At 45.4% G+C, this 20408-nt stretch overlaps 3 protein-coding genes across 5 annotated transcripts in view; 1 reads left to right on the top strand and 2 right to left on the bottom strand.

Annotated features, from left to right (window-relative positions):
• The first annotated feature begins 24 nt into the window (after positions 1-24).
• Positions 25-2138, top strand: IFT20 (intraflagellar transport 20). The gene is made up of 4 exons (XM_069033760.1): positions 25-263; positions 480-565; positions 1170-1273; positions 1726-2138. Exons 1-4 carry the CDS (start codon positions 137-139, stop codon positions 1805-1807), a joined length of 399 nt encoding a protein of 132 aa, XP_068889861.1. The 5' UTR covers positions 25-136; the 3' UTR covers positions 1808-2138.
• Positions 2139-3030: 892 nt separating this feature from the next.
• Positions 3031-5787, bottom strand: TMEM97 (transmembrane protein 97). The gene is made up of 3 exons (XM_069033759.1): positions 5632-5787; positions 4332-4476; positions 3031-3796 (listed from the first exon to the last, which is right to left on the bottom strand). Exons 1-3 carry the CDS (start codon positions 5749-5751, stop codon positions 3546-3548), a joined length of 516 nt encoding a protein of 171 aa, XP_068889860.1. The 5' UTR covers positions 5752-5787; the 3' UTR covers positions 3031-3545.
• Positions 5788-6183: 396 nt separating this feature from the next.
• Positions 6184-20408, bottom strand: part of NLK (nemo like kinase) — a 38222-nt gene continuing 23997 nt past the window's right edge. For all 3 annotated transcript variants that reach the window (XM_069033307.1, XM_069033306.1, XM_069033308.1), the window contains 9 exons: positions 19636-19691; positions 15191-15297; positions 14429-14514; positions 13344-13553; positions 12877-12978; positions 10314-10400; positions 9033-9231; positions 8378-8471; positions 6184-7913 (listed from right to left, as the gene is read on the bottom strand). In XM_069033307.1, the coding sequence (XP_068889408.1) occupies positions 7859-7913; positions 8378-8471; positions 9033-9231; positions 10314-10400; positions 12877-12978; positions 13344-13553; positions 14429-14514; positions 15191-15297; positions 19636-19691 (996 nt within the window). In that variant the 3' untranslated portion in view covers positions 6184-7858. The remainder of the gene's footprint in view (positions 7914-8377; positions 8472-9032; positions 9232-10313; positions 10401-12876; positions 12979-13343; positions 13554-14428; positions 14515-15190; positions 15298-19635; positions 19692-20408) is intronic.

Genomic DNA, 20408 nt, shown 5'->3' with positions numbered 1-20408 from the left:
GTGCGGCGGAGGCGGGGCCGGGCCGGGCGGGGCCGGAGGAGCCGGAGCCCGGCGGTGCCGGTACCGGTACCAGTGTCGGTGTCGGTATCGGTGTCGGTCCCGGTCCCGGTCCCGGTCCGGGTCCGCTGCGCTGGCGATGGCGCAGGCGGCGCTGGGCGCGGCGGGGCTGCACTTTGACGAGCTGAACAAGCTGCGGGTGCTGGAGCCCGAGGTGGCGGCGCAGACGGCGCAGCTCCGTGAGGAGTGCCGGGCCTTCGTGGACAGTGAGTGCCGAGGGGCCGGGCCGGGCACCGAGCGCCCATCGGCTCCCGGACACCTCAGGCCTTTTCTCGTCCCTTTCGTCTGATTCCGCACAAATCTTAAAACGTGGCTGTTTACAGTAAACTTAAAGCTGCATCTGGAAACGTTACCACAAAGCAGGAGCATTAGATCTCTTTAGGGCAGCTCTGGGTATCACTTGACGATTTTTTTCTTTACAGAAACAGCAGAATTTCAGAAAATAGTGGGCAGCTTGATTGAGCTCGTTGACCAACTGGCCAAAGCTGCAGAAAGTGAGAAGATGAAGGTACTGTGCAGTTAATTCCTGGCTTCTCGTGTGCGCTGTCCTGTGTGGGGCCTCTCTATCCCTCCCTCCCTTTACAGCAGAAGTAACGATACTCTGTCAGCATCCTGCTGACATTCCTCTGGGATTAACTGGGCCTTTAAAATTGATACTAATGATAAAATTAATTCGTAGTAATGAATTAATGAAGCCTATGACAGTGTCACATTACTCCCACATGTACCAGTCCTGCTCTCCCTGCTTGTCTGTGTTTCTGCACAGAAACAATATGTGGTTTTTAATCATTCCATCTTAGTAGGACTTGTCCTCCAGAGGCAGGAGAGGCCCCTGGTAGCCAGAGCTTGTCTGGCTGTGAGACCAGAGCCCAGTTTGTGCGTCCAGAGGAGTCACTAACTTTGTTCCTCGAGTTTGAGGGAAGCCCCAGAGGCCTCACCCCGCCCAGCCCCGCAGGGACTGGGGCCAGTCCCACCAACCCCTCAGGAGCACAGTATCACCCTCCCTTATTGCTGGCAGGGCTGAAAGGCCTCGCAGTCAGCCTGCTGGGAGGAAGAGGGGCTAAAGGAGTTAAGCAAAAACCCCTCCACACATCCCTGCCCTCTCCTGCCAGGCCATCGGGGCACGGAACCTGCTGAAGTCAATCGCAAAGCAGAGAGAGGCTCAGGAGCAGCAGCTCCAGGCTTTGATAGCTGAGAAAAAGATGCAGCTGGAAAGGTGAGTTTGTGTTCAGTGCTCTGGGGAGTTGTGCAGGCTGGGAAGGCTCAGGGCGGACACAGGGCTGACCACCTGTGCTGGCTGTGGGGCCCTCATCTGGTTCAGACAGTCCTACCTGCAGCAAAGGTGTGTCCTGCCCAGAGCACATGTGAACAATGCCACAGGCCTGGAGTTACCTTCAGGCCCTGCAGTGAACCAAAGAAGGTTCATCCCTGAGGACTTCAGGGCTGAGCAGAGGCAGCACAAACTGGGGCAGTGCAGAACTGAAAGACACCTGCAACAGCCTCGTGTCTGGCTGCTAAAGGCCCCTTAGAGCTGCTCAGTGTGACTCAGGCAGCTGCTGCTCAGGTGACTCACACAGGGAGCCCAGCTCCCTTCCCACACCCCGGGGGCCTGCCCTGACCCACCTCACACAGGGTGGGGGTCCTGGGACCCTCTGTTTTGTCTTGCAGGTACCGGATTGAGTACGAGACTCTCTGCAAAATTGAAGCAGACCAGAATGAATTCATTGACCAGTTCATTTTCCAGAAATAGAGGATTTTAAGATTAAAAACCAGCTCACATGGAAACTTGACCATTCCAGAATCCTGAGAATTTCAGAAATATGCAATTTCCACTGTGCAGGAGTGCAGATGGTTTGTACAATGGAGGGGCTGTACCTCGGTGTGAATGTACCGTGGCAATAAGGAGGGCTGACAGCTCACAGCTGCACAGACTGTTCTGGCCTTTGATTTTATACCAGTTTTGTACAGTCAGTAGTTCTAATTCAAATTACAGTTGAATTAATGCTACTGGTGCTTTGTTGTGTCTTTTTGAACTCTACAGCTCTTTCATAGAGATCAGAAAATAAATTATTGTTCTCAGACTTGTCTGGCTGTACCAGAATTAGTTGTTTCTGCTCTGTTACTTTTCAGTGTAAGGGTTTACACACAATCAGCAGTATCGGATCTATATTGCCTACGTTACCTTTTCTGTAGAATTACAGAAAAAAGGCAGAAATGTATGATTTCCAGAATGGATCAATCACAGACACAAAAAAAGCAGAAACTACGTGAGAATTAAGAGCTTTGAACTGTTCCTGAGGAATGTCCATTCAGGACTGTCGTAATATGAGAGCTGAATCCTTCCATGGGCATTATTAGGATGGAACACCAGACTGATGAGAGAAACCATTCCAAGTGTCAGTGACACCAGGAGTACATAAACTATATAAAAACTACAAACAAATGTGAACTCAAGCTTCATGTTGAAGTGCAAATAGATGCATTTTGTGTATGTCTTTAGCACTTCAGTATGGAAATGTTGCCTTTTCCAAAGCCTGAGGAAGGCTTAAGCTTTACACAGTGAAGTCTAAAATGTACCAGCAGTGCCTGAGCAGCTTCACGGGGCCTGTAACCTCACCAGGCTCCAGATCAAAACCAACCTCAACCACAGAACTTCTATCCACAGTTGTAACTTATGCATGGATTTACTCTGTGAACTCTCTACCATCTTGTGGTCGCTGCAAGTTCCTTCAGCCATTCCCTGAAGAAGACTGAATGCAGTTTAATGCGTTTAGTTATTTATTTCTATACCAGAAGTGATTTTAGGGAAGAAAGAAATTTCCAACTCCTTGTTTACAATTCCTGAAGTACTTCAGAATCCTCTAGGCAGTACTCCTAATTGTCAAAGGTAACTTTAAGCATTCATAAATCCAGATTTTGGCACATTTATCATTGATCAGACATTTATAATTAATCAAAATGAAGCAGAGCAATTTTAAAGGAAGGGGTGAGGAAGTTAAAAATCATGGTATGATTTGAAATGCTTCAGAAGAACAGCTTTGCAAATCTGTGTGGAATGGGTTGGGGATTCTTCAGAATATGCTGTTGGAAGACAGATTTTCTACTTAAGTGGTTTCCAAACAGTCATCTTGGAAAAAGGGACCTTGGAAGAACAGTATCAGCGGCAGAGTGTGTGTGTGTATGGGGGTGTGTGTGTGGGGGGGTGTCCCCTCACAGAGTTACACATCAAAGGGTTAAAAGTCCATTTTCCTGGTAGAGAGGCCCCGCACAGACCCGACCCCAGGCTGGCCCAGGCCCCTGCCAGAGCTGTTTGTGGTTGAAGCAGGGCTGTGCACTCAAACCAATTCCCTTTTTCCTTGCAGCAGTCAGTGCTCTGGGAAGAGCTGCTGCAGCCAACGTGAGGGAGATGTTTGTCCCAGAGGACTCCACCAGCGTAGGGTCAGAACCAAATGCAGTCCAGGTGTGGTGTGAACGACTTCCAGAGCTGGCTACTTCCTTTTCCTCTTCTCCACGTGTTTGTAGTGGGGGTTGCAGAGCATGGTGAACAGGAGCAGCAGTGGGATCAGCAGGTACGGCAGGTAGATGGAGAGCAGCACAAGGCGCTCACGCAGCGACTGAGGGCCTGCGTGCTCCGACTTGGAGAAGTCGTGGAACAGGATGTGGGCCAGGATGGCAAACAGAGTGGTGGCTACGTGGGTGGAGTAGATAATGGCAGGAGTCCTGATCCATCTGCAGCTACCTGTACAGAAGCAAAGAGGAAACAATATTTAAGTATTCTGAAACAACCAGAATTCCGAGGCTTGTGACAGAACACTGACCGCTGCCTCTCTGCCAGGGTAAGCCATCATTCAGATTGAACAGGGAGCAGAACAAAACCTCAGTACTAGTAGGAACCAAGGAAATTTCTCTCCCTTGATGGAAATTTAGAACAAAGGGGTAATCCTGAAGTTTTAAAGTAACAAAATGAGTATTCAGGCTTGACCCAGACCTTTAGCTGCCCTGGAAATTTGCCAGATGTCAAACGCTGATGGTGGTTACACAAATGGCTGCACCTGACAAGGGCCGGTAGGCATGAGGTTTTGTTTCTGACAAACTTTACTCTGTGCTGCTTTTTTAGGGAAAACACTCATGTGGGCCATGGCAGCCCAGCCCTCCACAGTACATCCTTCAAATCCCCTAAGCCTGACATAGAAGCATTCTCTGCAGCAGCAGCAGCAGGTGTCCTGCAGAAGTGCCCCCAGGACATGCCCTCAGTCCCTGTGGTTTCCCCCCACCTTTCAGGAAGGCGTACGCAGCGACGGGGAAGAACGGCAGCTGGAGAAAGGCTTCGCAGTAGATGAACGCCTTGAACCACTCTGGGGGCTGCAGCATCATGGGGTCCCTGAAGGAAGTTGCATACTGCTGCAACAGGTCTGTCAGCTGGAAAAACCCAAAACAGAGTCAGTCATTGAGCATCAACCACAGCAGGGCAAAGCTCGTGATTCTCGATGGGATGAAGCCACCAGGGTGTGGGCCCCCGGTCCTGAGTGGGGCTGCTGCAGGGGAACAGCTCAGTGCCAGGATGTGGGCCCAGTGAGTTGCAATTAGTGACAGAAATGTAAACTCCAGCATGGCTTTACATTGGACTTTGAACAGAGAGATATGCAGAGATCTGCTGGTTAACTATTAATTGAAAATGGTTCCTATATTGGAGTAATCCTATGGGCAATTCCGATGACAAAAAACAAATCACCAGTTGTAAAGCTCAAACAGGAGGTGACAGCCGACCTCGCCCTGACGATGAGGGCTGAACTAATTATCTGCCATCCAACTGTTATTTTAGTTGATTTTATGATGTTTATTGTCTTCTATGATTTTGTTCAAAACCCAGCAAACCAGAGATTTTTACTAATAATTTGGCTGCTGGCATGCCTGCTCCTGCAGCGGCAACAATTCCCTGTTGGGATTTTGGCAGGAATTTGAGGAAAACTCGGGATCGGAGAATGCCCGGGGCTGCAGGAGCCACGTCTGGGGCACGTGGCGCCGGCCCCGCGCTGCCGCAGCCTCGGGGCGCCGGTGCCTCGGGCGACAGCGGGACAGCGAGGCCATTCCAACAGAAAGGATGTCCTTGTGGCACTTGTGAAACACCACAGCCCGCACTGGGCAGGGGAACAGCCCCACCGCCCGTTCCCGGGGAGAGCAGTGACCCCGCACCAGTTCCCCGGGGCTCTCCCTGGGACGGGGGCACGGAGCCGCCGGCGCATCCCAGCCACAGCTTCGAGAAGCAGCACCAGCCACAGCCGCCGAAGGCGCGGATGAAGCATCCCGTTCCCATTCCCGTTCTCGTTCCCATTCCCATTTCCATTCCTGCTCCCGCTCCTCCCCAATGAATGACCCGGCTGTGACTCATCCCGTGGGCACCAGCACCGCTTCGCTTCCAGACGCTCTGTCACACACAGTCACTGCAGTTTCTCTCCCCCCCCGACGTCTCCACACACGAGATTCGGCGAAGGCCGCCCCCGGACCCATCAAACCGGCGGCTGCCCCGCACGCATTCGCGGAACGAGCCCCGGCCCGACCCCCGGCCCCACTCACGGCCCGCGGCACGATCCCGGCGGGCAGCAGCGGCTGGAGGTCGATGAGCGCCGTGATCGGGATGTGCGAGAGGAAATAGAGGGCGAAGAGCCGCTCCCGCCAGCGCGGAGCCGCCGCCATCGCCGCGCCCGCCGCGCGCACGGCCCCGCCCCTGGGCCCGCCCCGCGCGCACGGCCCCGCCCCGGGCCCGCCCCTGCTCCGTGGCTTTCCCCGTTCCTCTCCCGTTCCTTCCCCGTTCCTCCCCCGTTCCCCGGCAGTCGCGCCCCCCGCCAGCCCGGGAACAGCCTCTTGTCGCCAGAGCCGAACCCATTTGTTCCCCGGCCGCGGCGATGCCGAGCTCCAGCGCTCAGACGCTGCCCGCGTCCCGGCCCTGCAGGGCTCCGGTTCCCCGTCACTGAGCAGGGGCCCGGCCCCGCAGCCGGGTCAGGTCCCCGCTGACCACCGGCACCGCTGCAGGACCCGTCCCGTTATGGCCGAGAGCAGAACGGGAAACGGTACAAAGAGCGAACAGCCCGCGGAGAGCGGGCAGCAAAGAACGACGCCACCACCGCGTTTTCAAATGTCACATTTAATGTTTTCACCACTGTACTCCAAATCTACATTTTACAAAGTGACCAGCAAGTGTGCCACATTAACTGACCAACCTCTGAGATTTTACCTTTCATACCAGTGTCTTCTGGGGCTCGATAATTAAACACGTTTCTCATTCAAGTGAATTGAAATGCTTCAGTTGGTTTTATTCTCAGGAGCCTCATAAAAAACAAAGATATTGCACCATCTTTGTTCAGTTATTCAATGTTTGTCTCTTTCACAGCAAATAATTACTTCATTGAAGTTAAAACTTCCAAACATAACTTACTAATAGTCTCCAATTCCAGCTCAGATCACTCTTGTTGAAAATACTCTGCTAAATACAGATAACTTACAATAACTTTAACAGTTAATTGTCCATAACAAACACCACGGTTTCTCTCCAGACCAAGGCTCAAATTTTAAGACCACCTTTTAATATTCCTTTGTACAGGTGAAAAACAGTCTTCAATTTTCTAGTCTTGTTTTAAATACAAAAGTTGGAAGGGACATTCAAGTTTCAAGTCTCCACACTGAACTTAAAAAAAAAAAAATCATGTGGAGGTAAACAAACCAAGTTGTATACTCCAGGAGGTAGAGGCCTTCAATTTGTGTTCATATATACATATGCACAGAATTCAGTGTTCCAACAGAAAAAGAATTAGCCAAAAAGTAATAAAAGTTATTTACTACTGTGACATTTCAAGACTTCCACAGCTTTGCCTAAAGACACGAACACAATTAACAGAATTCCCTATGTGCTTTTTTTTTGTCCTTTTCTTTTTTTTTTTTTTTCTCTCAACTGTCCAGTGCAGGAAAAAGTTCTCACAAAATTTCACAGACCTAAAATGTGCAAGCTAGTTTCTCTCTATACAGCAATGATGTCAGGGATCTCTGAAATTAGCCCATAAATGGAATTATTTACACACATAGAAGATGCATGCTGGGGGGTTTTATGTAAGAAAGAGCAGAAAAACTTCTAATAAAAATAGATTAAATATATATATATATTTATACTGGGTAAGGAAACAGAAGTTTAGTCTCTCCTAGTCACAAACTCATTCTCTCTACTCACAACATTTGATTTTAGAACAGCACACATCACCATCACAGCTCTAGTGAGAAGCTATTTATAGGGTTGGGCATCAGGGGATGTGGCCACTTCCCGTGGCCACAGTCACCCAAAGGGACTTCATGATTGGTCGCAGTCAAGTTTTCTGTATTCCTTAGTTTTAGAAAACCCAAAATCTTCAGGAATGGCTCAATATCAAAATGTACGTCTATCTGTTTGTACAATCTCACTTCAATTAAAAAAAAAAAAAGAAAAAAAAAGGAAAAAAAAAAACCCAAAAAACCAAAAAACCTCCCCGAATTTGGTTCAATTCTGTTTGTTCTGAGCTGAGCCATCACAGCTGCACTAGAATTCATAAAACACGTGCAACTCTGGGTAAAATATTTTCTTCTAAAAGCACAACCACTTTACAAGATTAAAAGTCTAGTACATTTCTAAATATTATTCATATTGTACAAGTAGTGGTTGTTAATTTAAAACTTCATTAGTAAAATTACAGTACAAGCATGATTAACCTCCAGAATTGCAAATCCCAGACTCCAGTGGAAAGCTACATTACATCTTCAGTAGTACGTGGTGCTCCGGTCACTCCCACACCAGCGGCGACGGCGGCATCTCGGAGGGCTGGGCGACCGTGGAGCTGCAGCCAGGGGACACAGACATCAGTGCTCACTTGCAGGGGCTCGTGGGCCACAACCTCACTGCTCAGGTGGGACCAAACACCCCGGGGACGGCCAAACCCCAAACCCAACCCGAGCCTGCCAGGCCAACAGCCACCAGCGCTGACAGCAAATGCTCCACTGCACTTATCACCCCTCAGTCATTCCTTCCAACACCTTTACAGTGCAGTTCTACAACCAAAACTCAACTTGTCAACCTTCCCAATTTCAGTTTCGGTCTGACTTCTGTTCTTTTGCACAAAAACATGAAACTTTTGCACATTTTACTTAAATTCTAGAAGAATTCGTAAAAAACAGTTCACAAGGGTTTTATCTATGGGCCTTTCCTACTCTCAGGAAATGAAAAACTAAAACATTTTGGATGTGTGAATTCTGTACTACTAATAAATGGGAATTAATATCAGATGTGATTACATACAGTTACCTAATAAAGCTCTTAAAAGCAGCAGACTGAGGGTTGATGCAGAGAGGCACTCTGTTTCCTTTCTGCTGTTCCAAAATGAACTGATGAATTATTTCTGTACACAGGAGAAAAATACAAAACACCACAGCATTAACACTTCTGGCTTCAGTAAAATGCAATGTAAATTGGAGGGAAATAGAACTTCCCTTACTGAGAGTACATTTTAGTGAGGATAAAAGAGCTCCAGGTCCCCTAAATCTGACTGCTCAGCTTCAGCTCCTGGCTGCTGCTGTCCCTTTCTGCACGACAGCTGTGGAGGTCACACCTCACAGTCCCAAAAAGCCACAGAGTGACTTCCCCTTCCCCCAGTGCCATCCTTCAGCAAAAGGATGAGGAACAGGGCACCAGGGATGCATGCTGGTGAGGTTTGAAACCCACAGACTTCTGCAGGTCAGCTCATGCCTGTACCACTGCCTTATCTCAGAACACTTACAATTCTGCTCTTTTACTGAAAAGAAATTATTTCCAGTATCGACTATGAAAAAACACCTGAAAGAAACCAACACTGGGGTCACTGTGTGGATCCAGAGCACAAATCCCAACTCCATCCCAAGTCCCCCCTGCTGCAGGGTGGAGCAGGGGGATAACTGCACGTGCAAGGTTAACTCCTGCTCACCTTTAACCTGCCGAACAGAACTGAGGTTCTTCTCAAAAGTGTCATCGAATTTGGGATTAGTGATGGGTTCGAAATCACTGGTATAAACTCTGCCAGTCGATGTGGAGAAACAACATTTACACATACAGGTGTGGTACCGCAACCGCCCCTCGTCCAGGTAGGGGTGAGCTAAGGCATCCTTAGCAGATATCCTTTTGGACTGGCAACAGCATGGAAAGGGAAGAGAATAGGAGTTAGGGTATTTTCAGAGCTATTGAAACTACTCATCGATTGATCCTCAGTTGTTTTATAAACCCATAATCGTGCTAAAGGAGGGGTTCGTGTCAGGCACTGCCGAGCTGCCACTAGAGGGGAGCTGAGGCTCACAAACCAGCCTGGCTGGGTGGCACCGACCTCCCTGCTCACAGCCACCATGGCAAACGCTGATAACATGGCTTTTAGGAACGTGTTTTTCAACACTTTTCTCCAGATAACCTTACAATTATGACTCCTACAATAAATCAAAACAAGCAGGGAATAACAGTATCATAAATGCTGAGGGAGTCAGAATGGAAAACTTTAATTATTTTTTTTTATGTGGAAGTTATGGTTCAACATTTCCATGGTTCTGCTCAGCAAAGCAATTATAAGGTTTAAAAAAATACACTCCAAAGGCAGTGCTTCTAAATGCTTCATCAATCCCCAGTCTCCTCCTTTGCACTGCAGTCACTCTGTTTTACATTTGCAATGTTGGGGGGGGTTCTGTGGGAATGAAATAATTAAGATTATCAATTCCAATACCAGATTTTCTCGTGATAATTCTCTACAGTGTCCCAAGAAACGAAATCCAAAATCCACAGCAGCACATTTTTATTAGAAAAACAGACGCTCAGTGGAAAAATGATCCTGTTCTGTGACGGGGGAAGCAGGAGGAATTTTTTGTGTGCTGCAAGACCAGGAACACCCCCGTGTCCCTAATTAGAACTGCATCAAAGTAGCTGATGTTCTGCTACCTACACCCAGCTCGGAAAAGAGCATGAGTCATGCACAGCCTCATCCTTCCCACTGCCAGAGCTTCCTTCCCAGGACCACTCGGTTTGAAACGTGAAACCCCCATTCCAGGGGGAGCTAATTGGCCAATTACATGATATTTTTACATTTTTTTATGGACCAAAACTACCGCAATGCCATGTAGAAGAAAACCAGTTAAAGCAGTCCTTGACTTCCAACACTCATTTAAGCACCAGACAACAAAAACTGTGCAAACCAGAAGTATTAGAGGTGATTTTCAGTGCTACTTACTGGATCAAAGACCAACATCCTGCAAAGGAGATGAACTGCTTCATGTGTAGCTTGACTGGAGAGTGTATATAGGACAGGAAGGGATGGCTGTAGGGGGAATGGGAGGAAGAGAAGCACAGTGTCCTGTCAGATCCATCAGCGAGAAAACCCTGTTCCCGCACGCGCTATTCCGTAGTCACCAAGGACAAACTCCTTGTTACAGGGGACAAGTGGTACCTAACACTTTCCAGCCCAACAATAATCACCCTTACAAAATTCAGCAACTGTAATAAAGGTCTAATTGATCCCTGTTTCCCTTGGTTCAGATGTAATCCCTAGAAAAACCTGCTTTTATTTATGTATTTTTCTATACAGACACCACTCCCAGCTGTAGCTGCTCAGGGGTTTGATTAACTCCATCATTTCCAGTAGTTCATTTTTTAATCTCAATCACTCCCAAATTACGGATTACTTTGCTTTTCCTTGCCCAGGCAATCCACAGCTGACTGACAGTGACAGAAGGACTGTACTGGATGTCACAGTTGCTGTAAATTTCCCAGTATAAATAAGAATTACACCTCCACAGTGACATCAGTCGAAGTTAACCCTGAACTACCACACAGAGCCTTGAGCACTTCCCAGCCTTGGTTTCTCAGGGCAGCCTATGAAACAGAAAGCTGCCGTGTTTGGTAACTCTCCTCCTCCTGGCTCGCTCTCCCACGGCATAGGGATCACAGGCAGGGGATGGACTCCATACATTTTCCTTTGGGAAGGGGGTCAGCAGGAATGGGGATGGCTCACTCACAGTGGGGCTGCCAGGGACACAATTCACTTGAACCTTTAAATACCAAACTGACAAAGAAGTCTACAGAGTATGTAAATACCCATTTTGCCAGCACACAGTGGTGGGGGGGGTTTAATCAGAAACTTCTTGCATTAATCTATTTTTACACAGAGCAGCAAAATGCCTCACCCCTCCCTCCCACTGCACTCACCTACGGTGAGTAAAAATAGTTGGTGTGACAAAGTAATCGCCTGTTTCTAACTTGAATTTCTCTCCCTATTAGTCTAATTAAGAAACCAGTAACATTTAACCATTTATAACCAGTAAAAGCTCAATTTCAGAATATGAAAAGCCAGGAATTTGCATTCAAACATGAGGTGTGCTTTGAGTTGAAAACAAAAATATCATTTATCACCTGGATGCTCTGTATCCCCCAGATCTAAGCTGCAACGAGCACACCAGCTCCCATGGCACTCCACAGAAAATGAACATTGTTTTCCCCAACAGACACAGAACTAACTCTAAGAGGGTATTTCTTACAACTTTGTGGCTACAGGACATTAAATATGTAGTGGAAACTTTTTATACCATTTCACCTCACTCGCTTTTTAGGATTCCCACCATCCTGAGGGTCGTAAGACACTGGGTTTAGGAGTCACAACTCTTCTAGCACAAGATAGCAGAAAAACATACTTGACGTAAGACTGGTAGAGAAAGTCTGAAGGAAATCCTCCTATTATTAATGCTCAAATAAAAAAATTCTGTCATGAAACGGAACAGAGACAACTTTATGTAGTGGATCCAAAGTCCCAGGGAGGCAGAACTCCCACATGTCAATAATAATGCAGAATATACAGGCAATGCTCATTTCTATGGTAACTACTATTGTAGTGAGCAGACGTGAGAAATTACTTCAACATGCAGAAAATAATGATGCAAACTTAACTACTGGAGCATGTACAGGCCAATGATTTTGTTAATTTTGTTAGCAATCATAAAAATGACCCCACTGGAGGGCCATGGAGCCTTATCCCTGCACTAGAGATGCCCTGCACAAGCATTTCTTTGTATCTATCAACACCGCATTGCATTTGCCCTTTTTATTGCCCAGTCAGCACAATGACACCATCCTCCCTTTTTCCTTTGGTTTGGTGCTTTTTTTAAAACTAACTTTTACTCCAGTTGTGTTGAATGCTGTATCTCAGCTTCCAACCTCTTGTTGGGCCTTCCTGAGCAGCTCAGGTCCAAGCTCAGGGGTGCAGGGACCCTCTCTCTGAGCTTGGGGTGCTGGAGGTTCTGCCCTTGGCTCTGGGCAGTGGGTCAATTCCACCTCTAGCACTCCTGATCCTGGCAGTGCAGCAGCCCTCCAGGGCTTTCTGAATTATATTGTCAATTTTCATTTATGTCTCTTGCCAGTACTAACACCTAAATTTAACATCTTCATTCAAAATAGCTATCAAAACACTGCTGCCTCAGAAAGGGAGATTTTCACCTGTGTCATCAAGTCAAACAATATCCCCAAAGCAGAAGCCAGAAATGCCCCTGACTAGTGAAAAGCCCCCTTGTCTCCACAGCAGTTGGACTCACCACACCATCACCCCACGTCCCTGAGCACCATAACCACCTCTGGTCAACCCAGCCCAGTTCACAGGCACAGACAGCTCTGGGACTGAACATCCAAGCCGAGTGTTTTTAACCAACAGGCCATGAGAATTCAATCAAGATGTGAAACCCTGAGTCCTGCCCAGAGGACACCCTGCCTGGTGGGGCTGGGTGGCCGGAGCCAGCCCCTGGCTGTACCTGTTTATGAGGACCCCTGAGTATGTGTGCCTTGGCGCCTTCACAAGCCGTCCTCATCGCCTCCAGCGACGGCGTGCCCAGCAGGTCTGTGATCAGATCCAGCTGCACGACAGACACACGGACACAGCTCAGACACGGGGATGCACTCCACTGTGGCAGCAGATTCCCAAGCTAACACCATGGAACAGCCTGTCCCTGTTCCATGGGAGCAGAGCCCAGCCCCCCGCAGCTGCACCTTCTTGTCAGGGAATTGTGGAGAGGAGAAGGTCCTCCCTGAGCCTCCTTTGCTCCAGGCTGAGCCCCTTTCCCAGCTCACTCAGCCATTCCTGGTGCTCGAGCCCCTTCCCAGCTCCGTTCCCTGCCCTGGACACGCTCCAGCCCCTCCATGTCTCCCCTGAGGTGCACCAGCCCCACTGGCTCCAGGAGCGGGTGCAGAGGGAGGCGCTGGAAGGGAAAGGTGAGGATACCTGCTGGATGGGACTCTGTGCCTGGAACAATATCCTTCGCCCAAGCAACTCTGCAAAGATGCAGCCAACAGACCAGATGTCGATGGCATTGCTGTAGTGCCGGCTGCCCATCAGGATCTCCGGAGCGCGGTAATACTGAGTGACAACTTCCTGAGTCATGTGCCGGGATTCGTCTAATTCTTCCACCCTGGCCAATCCAAAATCACAAATCTAAATTGAGAAGGTAAATAAAAAAATTAAAATAACCAAAACACTTTCTGCATTTCAAATAGGCAGCCTTCTGGGAACGAGGCAGGGAATCCCCAACCAGCATTTAAATATATCAGATAATCTGCTGTAACTGCATAAGGCAGGGGAGAGGGGAGAGGAGGAAATTATGTTACTTTGCTCCACAGCCATTTAAACTTCCTACAATTTGATTTGAAATCACAGTACATTTTAAGTTGGCCTTACAATATTTATAATCTGAAAGATTAAAAAGCTTTGCACTACAAAAAACCCAACCTCTGGGCACAGAATATTTAAACTCAAACAAACTTCATTTGTTCATGACGTGTCTCAAAATATTAAAGATTCGGCTCTACTCATTTGGGCTTGGAGAATTGTTAAAAATGTCTTGAAACAGAAGGGTCAAGAAAAGAGACCAAACTTTCCCAATTAGAATTCTTAGCAAATCCCTGTACACAACACTGAATTTCTGAGTTTGGCACAGCTGTACAACACTCTTCAGTCCTCCAAAATTCCATATACCCAAGGTCAGTGGAACTGTCTTGGGCATTTGGTGTCATCCTCCCCTGAGGAGCACAGGGATACTGAGGCACCCTGAGAACCCCCTGCCCTCCCAGGCACAGGAGATCCCACCCAAGTCAAACTCAGGAATTGTCTCTCTTGCTTTCAGAGATGTGGGGAGAGGCAGGGAGAAAAGGGGAAAGGCAGATATTTGCTTCATTTCTACTTTTTAAAGAATCTGTGGGATTTTTTTTCCATTTACATGGACTTTCAGGGAAAGTGCTCACACTGAATGACTTTCATTTAAAAATTAACAACAAAAACACATGAACATCTTCAATAAATGTAAGTAGCACCTTAAGGACACAGTTGCTGTTCACGAGTAGATTCCCTGGTTTAATGTCTCGATGTAGAATGCCAGCAGAATGTAGATATTTCAGACCTGAAATATTAAAGGAATTTAAAATTTTTTTTTTTTTCCTTTTAAAAGAAGTTTAAGGCTGACAACATTTTCCTGGAAGGTCTGGCAACTCCTGATCAGCAAAGACTTTGCCTGTGCCTCAGTTTTTATATGAGTAACTCCCAGTCACTAGTGCACACTCAGTCACTTAATGATAGGGTAAAATTTTGGAGTATTTAAAATAGGCAGAAAAAGGAATTCAAGCAGTCTTTAAAAAGAAACAAACCCCACTCCCTCCAAAAATCCAACAAACAACAAATCAAAACATCATCTCCCTGATTATGGCATGGATACTCTGCAATCCCCACACTGGAATTTTAAGATACCTCTTTCTGCTCTGTTTTTCAGTAACAATTTTTACCTTAAGTGGGTATAGTTACACACATTTACCCATCTGGCTCAGTTCTAGGTGTCCTTTCTCTTCCTCAATTCTAAAAACATGACTTTTCTTTCCCTGACAAAGCTTTAAGGCAGCAGGGGTGCCGTGCTCTTGTAGTTACAATAATTCATGCTTGGTATTTATTCAAATATGAAATTAAAATAAGTTCCCACAGGAAGCTTATTCAAGATGAGGATGTCTTGAGAATAAACAATAAGAAAAAGAAAAAATGTATTTCTACTACATAGTTTTCATTAAATTTAGAAGAAGAAAAATTACCTCTTAAAATCTGGTAAAGAAAAACTTTGACATGATCCGAGCTGAGTGGCTGAGGAGAGACGATAATCTTATGGAGGTCACTCTGCATCAACTCAGTGACAACATATCTTCAGTTCATTGGTTAAGGAAAAGCAGAACAGGCACAAAATCTCTTGAAACATTCACTAACTCCTACTTATTTGAGCTCTTACAGGTCAGAACTATTGAGTTAAAGAGAAGAAGGCTGCTTCAGAGGTCAAATTCTTACAGGAATGAAAATAAAAAATGGCTTGTGAAAGAAAACAAATTAGTCCATTACAATTTGCATTAAGGTAGTTGTACAAAGTTACTGCAAGGCAAATTACAGCTGAGACCGAGGGGAGGTGGGTCCCAGAGGGGACTCTGTGTGTTCAGGGGTTTCAAAAGCAGTGAAGTAAGGTGGCAGGCTGCACACCTTCACCCAGGGATGGAGACCATCATGCCAGTGTCCTGGGTGTGGGACAAGAGTAACACACGCAGAAACCATCACAATAAGTCCTGGGGGCACTACAGGCATTATTAAAAAACATTACTGCTTTAAAACCTTCGTTTAGCAGTCACATTTGAAACAAAATCTCTGCTATTATCACATTTGTGGCGGAAGGAGGTAAAACACATTTGCCCCATGTTAACTGATACAGCCAGGTATTGAATGCTCATTTTCTTTCATCTCTACCCAGTCAATGCTCTGCTTTCATCTGTTGCTCTACAAACCCTCTCCAGCCAAATCCCTGTTGGCCAAAGGGTTCATCTGCCAACAGAACACCACACAAAAACTCATTTTATAAATTAAATATTTCCAACTTTTTGAGGAAAAAAATATTAAAATTGCATTCATAAAGAATTCATAAAGAAAAAACCCAACCCTGCAGCACCATAATTTGTAGTCCTCTAATTTTTCTTTTCCTTTAGCAAAGACCCTTTTAAATATTTATACCAGACTTTTAAAATTTGTGGTTTACCTTATACCTGCAACAAATCTTTACATTCAATTTAAGGCAAAATATTTTTAAAAACCCAAAAGCATTACTCTGCACTTTATTATGATAAGATTTTTGTTTTGCTACGCTACAAATCCTCCTAAATCTCAATCCCGAGCATAATGTCTCCCAGATGTCTCAACTAGTTGCCATGCCAACTAAAGCAGCTTAAATTAAATGAGGGCCTGAAATGGCACCTGCACCACTCCAGGTCTGGGGCGCATTAAATAAAGCTCTTGACAGGGCTCAGAGGTGCCATTAACCCCAGCAGCAGCGATCTGATTATTGTCTCTGGATAATTTAATGAGGGCTCTAAAGAGGAGCGGGAGCAGCGCCCGCGGATGTTCTGCTGTGACAAACGGGCCTCTCCTCCTGCCTGGGACCCCGACTGCACCAGCCACTGCTGGGGACATTCAGCAAAACAAACGCCCCAAATGCGAGGGATTTCAGTCCCCTCCTCACACAGGTATTTGCAGTTTGCTTTTTGAAGTGGAGCCACCAGGCCCTGGCTGTGGGGCGGCCGCTGGCGCTGAACACGCCGCTACCCAGAGCTACTACCAGAGAAAAATTGCTCCTGACAGCGGTAATTAGTTAAGTAGCTGTATAAAATTAGAACTACAAATGTACCAATTTGCTTCAGAGTAATTATCAAAGCAAATGCGTGGCACAAAAGAACTTGACTTGCTCTGCTGGCTGGGACCTGCTGAGTTGGTAAATTTCATAAAGAGACAGATAAATGTTAGAAAGGGATGAAGTGCCCTTGGTGATGTGGCACTCCCATCGTGGCTTGGACCGTTCTTTATTTGGTCTTTGCATCCCTCAAACCCCAATTCTACGGCCTCAGGACTAACCCTGGCAGTCCCGGCCCAGCTGGTGTGGGTGCTGGCCCGGAGGAACTCGCCACAGTGACATCTCGGAAGGAAAACCCTCTCCAAGGGTGAGCACAGGCTGCTGGAACCAGCAGGGCTGTCACTGACGCTCTCACTGCCTGCAGCAACCCATCTCACCTTGCTCCTCTTCGCCCTCCTCCACCCTATAGGGATTTGCCCCATAATCCATCAGAAAACAGTTCTTCCACCTCTTTGTGAAATCTACTGCACACCTTTGCTTTTACTGCTATTCAAATCTTTCGCAGACCTATCAGCTGCTTCTGATATTCACTTTAATGGACAAAGTTTTCAAAAAGCTACTACAGAAACTTTGGATAGTTCTTAAAGGAGAATATCCGCAGATCTGCAGTTGCAAAATTCAGTATTACAATCAACTGTGGAAGGTTTTGTAACTGGAAAAAAGAGCTATCAATGATTCATTTTTGCACTAAGGTGATATTGGCAAAATTTTCAATACCTATAAGATTCAAAATGGCCACAAAGATTTTCAGCCAAAAACCTATTAATTCAAATTATAACTCAATCTGAGTGTTTGCAAGGAATTTTTGTTCTAAAACAAAAATCTCACTAGGTTAAAATTCCTTTATTCATCACCAGTTTCCTAAGAAATCTTTTAATTTATCATTAAATTTTAAGGTGGTTTTATAATTAGTTCTCTTTAAAAAATACACTCTGCAATTCCTACTGGTACCTACGAAACACTGAATAATTGAAATGAACTCTACCAGCTCATTTGCAACACATCATTCATATTATTTTAGTCATTCTTTTATTACATTTCTTTCCCCAAAAAGGGCACTACAACTCTTTGGAAAGAACAAAGGAAATCACTCAGTACCAACTCCAGCCCTTTACACTTTTATCACTGTTCAATATATCCTACTGTAAAAATGGAACAACTCTATGGTATCTTCAGGAACTCTACTAGTGGATCAACAAAAGAAGTTTTGACAGCTACACCTCCCAAATATGGAACATTTTTACCTGATCTTCAAACCAATCTCTAGTAAGTTCTCCTTACACTACAGTAAGCAGAAACACATGCAATTAAAAATAGGTATATAAATCCAAACATTTACTAATTCATTCTTTTAAGGAATTTAAGGGTCCTAAGTGCACGTAATTGTAATTATTTCAAAAGAGGGAGAAGACTACACAGAGCAATAGTCTTCTATTATCAATATTAAAGAAATTAACATAAATATAAAAAAAGACAGCCCTATAGAACACTACTCAGAATGACTTAAAGTCAGTTAGCCATGAAGGAAACGAACGTTTTGGTTTTATATTCAAAACTTGGCAGTAGCTAAGCTCATAAAAATAAGCTTATCCCATTTAAATATTCTTGATTGTACAATTACATGGAAAGAGTAATCCTTAACCTAGATCTGATTTGTAACTCGTATGACTTGTTCTAAATGAGGGCATTGAACTAGTGCACATAACCAAAATCCAGTTTTTGAAGACTACTTATATGCTCTTCATGTGAAAGAAATATCAAAGCGAAATTTTAAAGCTTTACCTAAATTCATATGAAAAAGCCCCAGTACAGCACAGCAATATTTTCAATCAAATAATGTGTTTCTCCACCAGCAAACTGTGCTGTACTTTGGTTAAAATCACCACGCCGATTACACCTACTTTCTTCAATCAATTCCAGGTATTATATAAATAGATCAAACCATATTTCAAAAGTTCAGGTTATCTAAAAATAATGACAATTTCCCACCCATTAATTGTAAAGTGGGTCATACAAAAGAGCAGCTAAGACCTACCAGTAACAAAACCCAACCTGCCCAAGTCTAACCACAGGAGTGGCAGAGAACTTCTCTTCCCATGAGAGTCAGAGCCCTCCCAGAACAGGGATTCGCTTTTCAGTACTTCAGAAAGCAGAAATTCCCTACTTCACAAAGAGAAGACAGCCCAAGCCAAGTTTGAAAAGAGAAACCAAACCAAAACACGACATTCTCATGTCAAGTTCTTCACTCAAATTCACTGTTAGAATACAGTTCCCCATAGGCAGCTTGTACCTGTGCATCAGTGACACAGCAAAAATGTGGGACACAGCTCTGGGAAATGTGTTCTTGACTGGGTTAGAGTTGACCAAGGAAAGCCATGGCCCTGTCAGTCCACTAAACCTCTCTGACAAGTCAGGGTTTCAAAGCCTGTGAAGGTAGAATTCTCTGAAACCACCACAAAGTATTTTAAAGTACTAATAACTGAAAGGAGATTAATTACTGGACATAGTTTTCAAAACAATATTCTGGGGGAATCCCCATGAGCAGCAGCAGGGCCTGCTGGTAAATCCCACATGCCCTGCACATACTGGCTTGCATGGAATCAAAGCTTCAGGGTTCAGTCCCGCACCATCCCACCTCCAACATCACCTCGGAGCTCTGGATCCTGCAGGTTCACTTCTTGAAATAAAACTGTCCCCATACAGGCTCAAGGTTTTTGTAGTTCCGTTTCATAGATTACACCAAATACTGGCAGTTTCTAAGCCAATGAAAATCACACCTACCTCAATTAAGATGTTCTATTTTTATATTTAGGATACATTTCTTCAAAATAGTCAATGTGTGGAGGCTGGAGGATGTCGAGGGCAGAGAGTACCTAGGAAACACCATACAAGGTCAAGGCCTATTCCAGTCAAACAAAACCAAATCCCTTTCAAAAAGACAGTCAGACTGCACATTTCTTACATGGCTTCATTTTATTCTACCCCACAGACAGACCAATGTTCTGTCTCACTAGGTATGTAAATTTAATAACCCACCATGTCAGGTATTCTGTACATTCAGTGTCTCTCTCTTTTCTAACTCAAGAAATTTTTTCCAGCTGTTTGACTACTAGTTTGAAAGCACAAATTTAGCTATCCAATAAAAAGTGGTTTCTTTACAATATATATAAGCATAACGTCTTTGAAAGAAGTACTTCCAGCAAAGAAATATAAAAGCAGAAGATACTACACTTTGTTCTGCCTTTAGTCTTTCAGAGTTTTGTGATTCACTGCTTCCACATGGGAATTGCATACCCCAAAGCTGTTCCCATTCTGAATAAGCAGCTCAGTGGTAGAAAAAGCAAAAGGTAGAAAAGGTAGAAAAAAGCCAAAACATAGAAAAGCAGAAGCAGAGAATTCACATCCTCTCACAGAAGAAAATACTTCGTGGTGTAGTCATTTGGATCCTATCCTAGGAATGTTCACAACATTTGGGTGAAGCGCCCAAACTTCAGATGCACTTCAAACTTCATGGGTCAACCCAAATAGCATTTAAATGTTTTAACTTAAGCTGACTGATTTTACCTAAAGCAGGTTTGGGAGAGGACCAA

Source organism: Aphelocoma coerulescens, chromosome 19, assembly GCF_041296385.1.
Source record: "Aphelocoma coerulescens isolate FSJ_1873_10779 chromosome 19, UR_Acoe_1.0, whole genome shotgun sequence".
NCBI lineage: Eukaryota > Metazoa > Chordata > Aves > Passeriformes > Corvidae > Aphelocoma > Aphelocoma coerulescens.
Note: the sequence above shows the minus strand (reverse complement) of the source record. Positions and strands in the feature narration are given on the sequence as shown.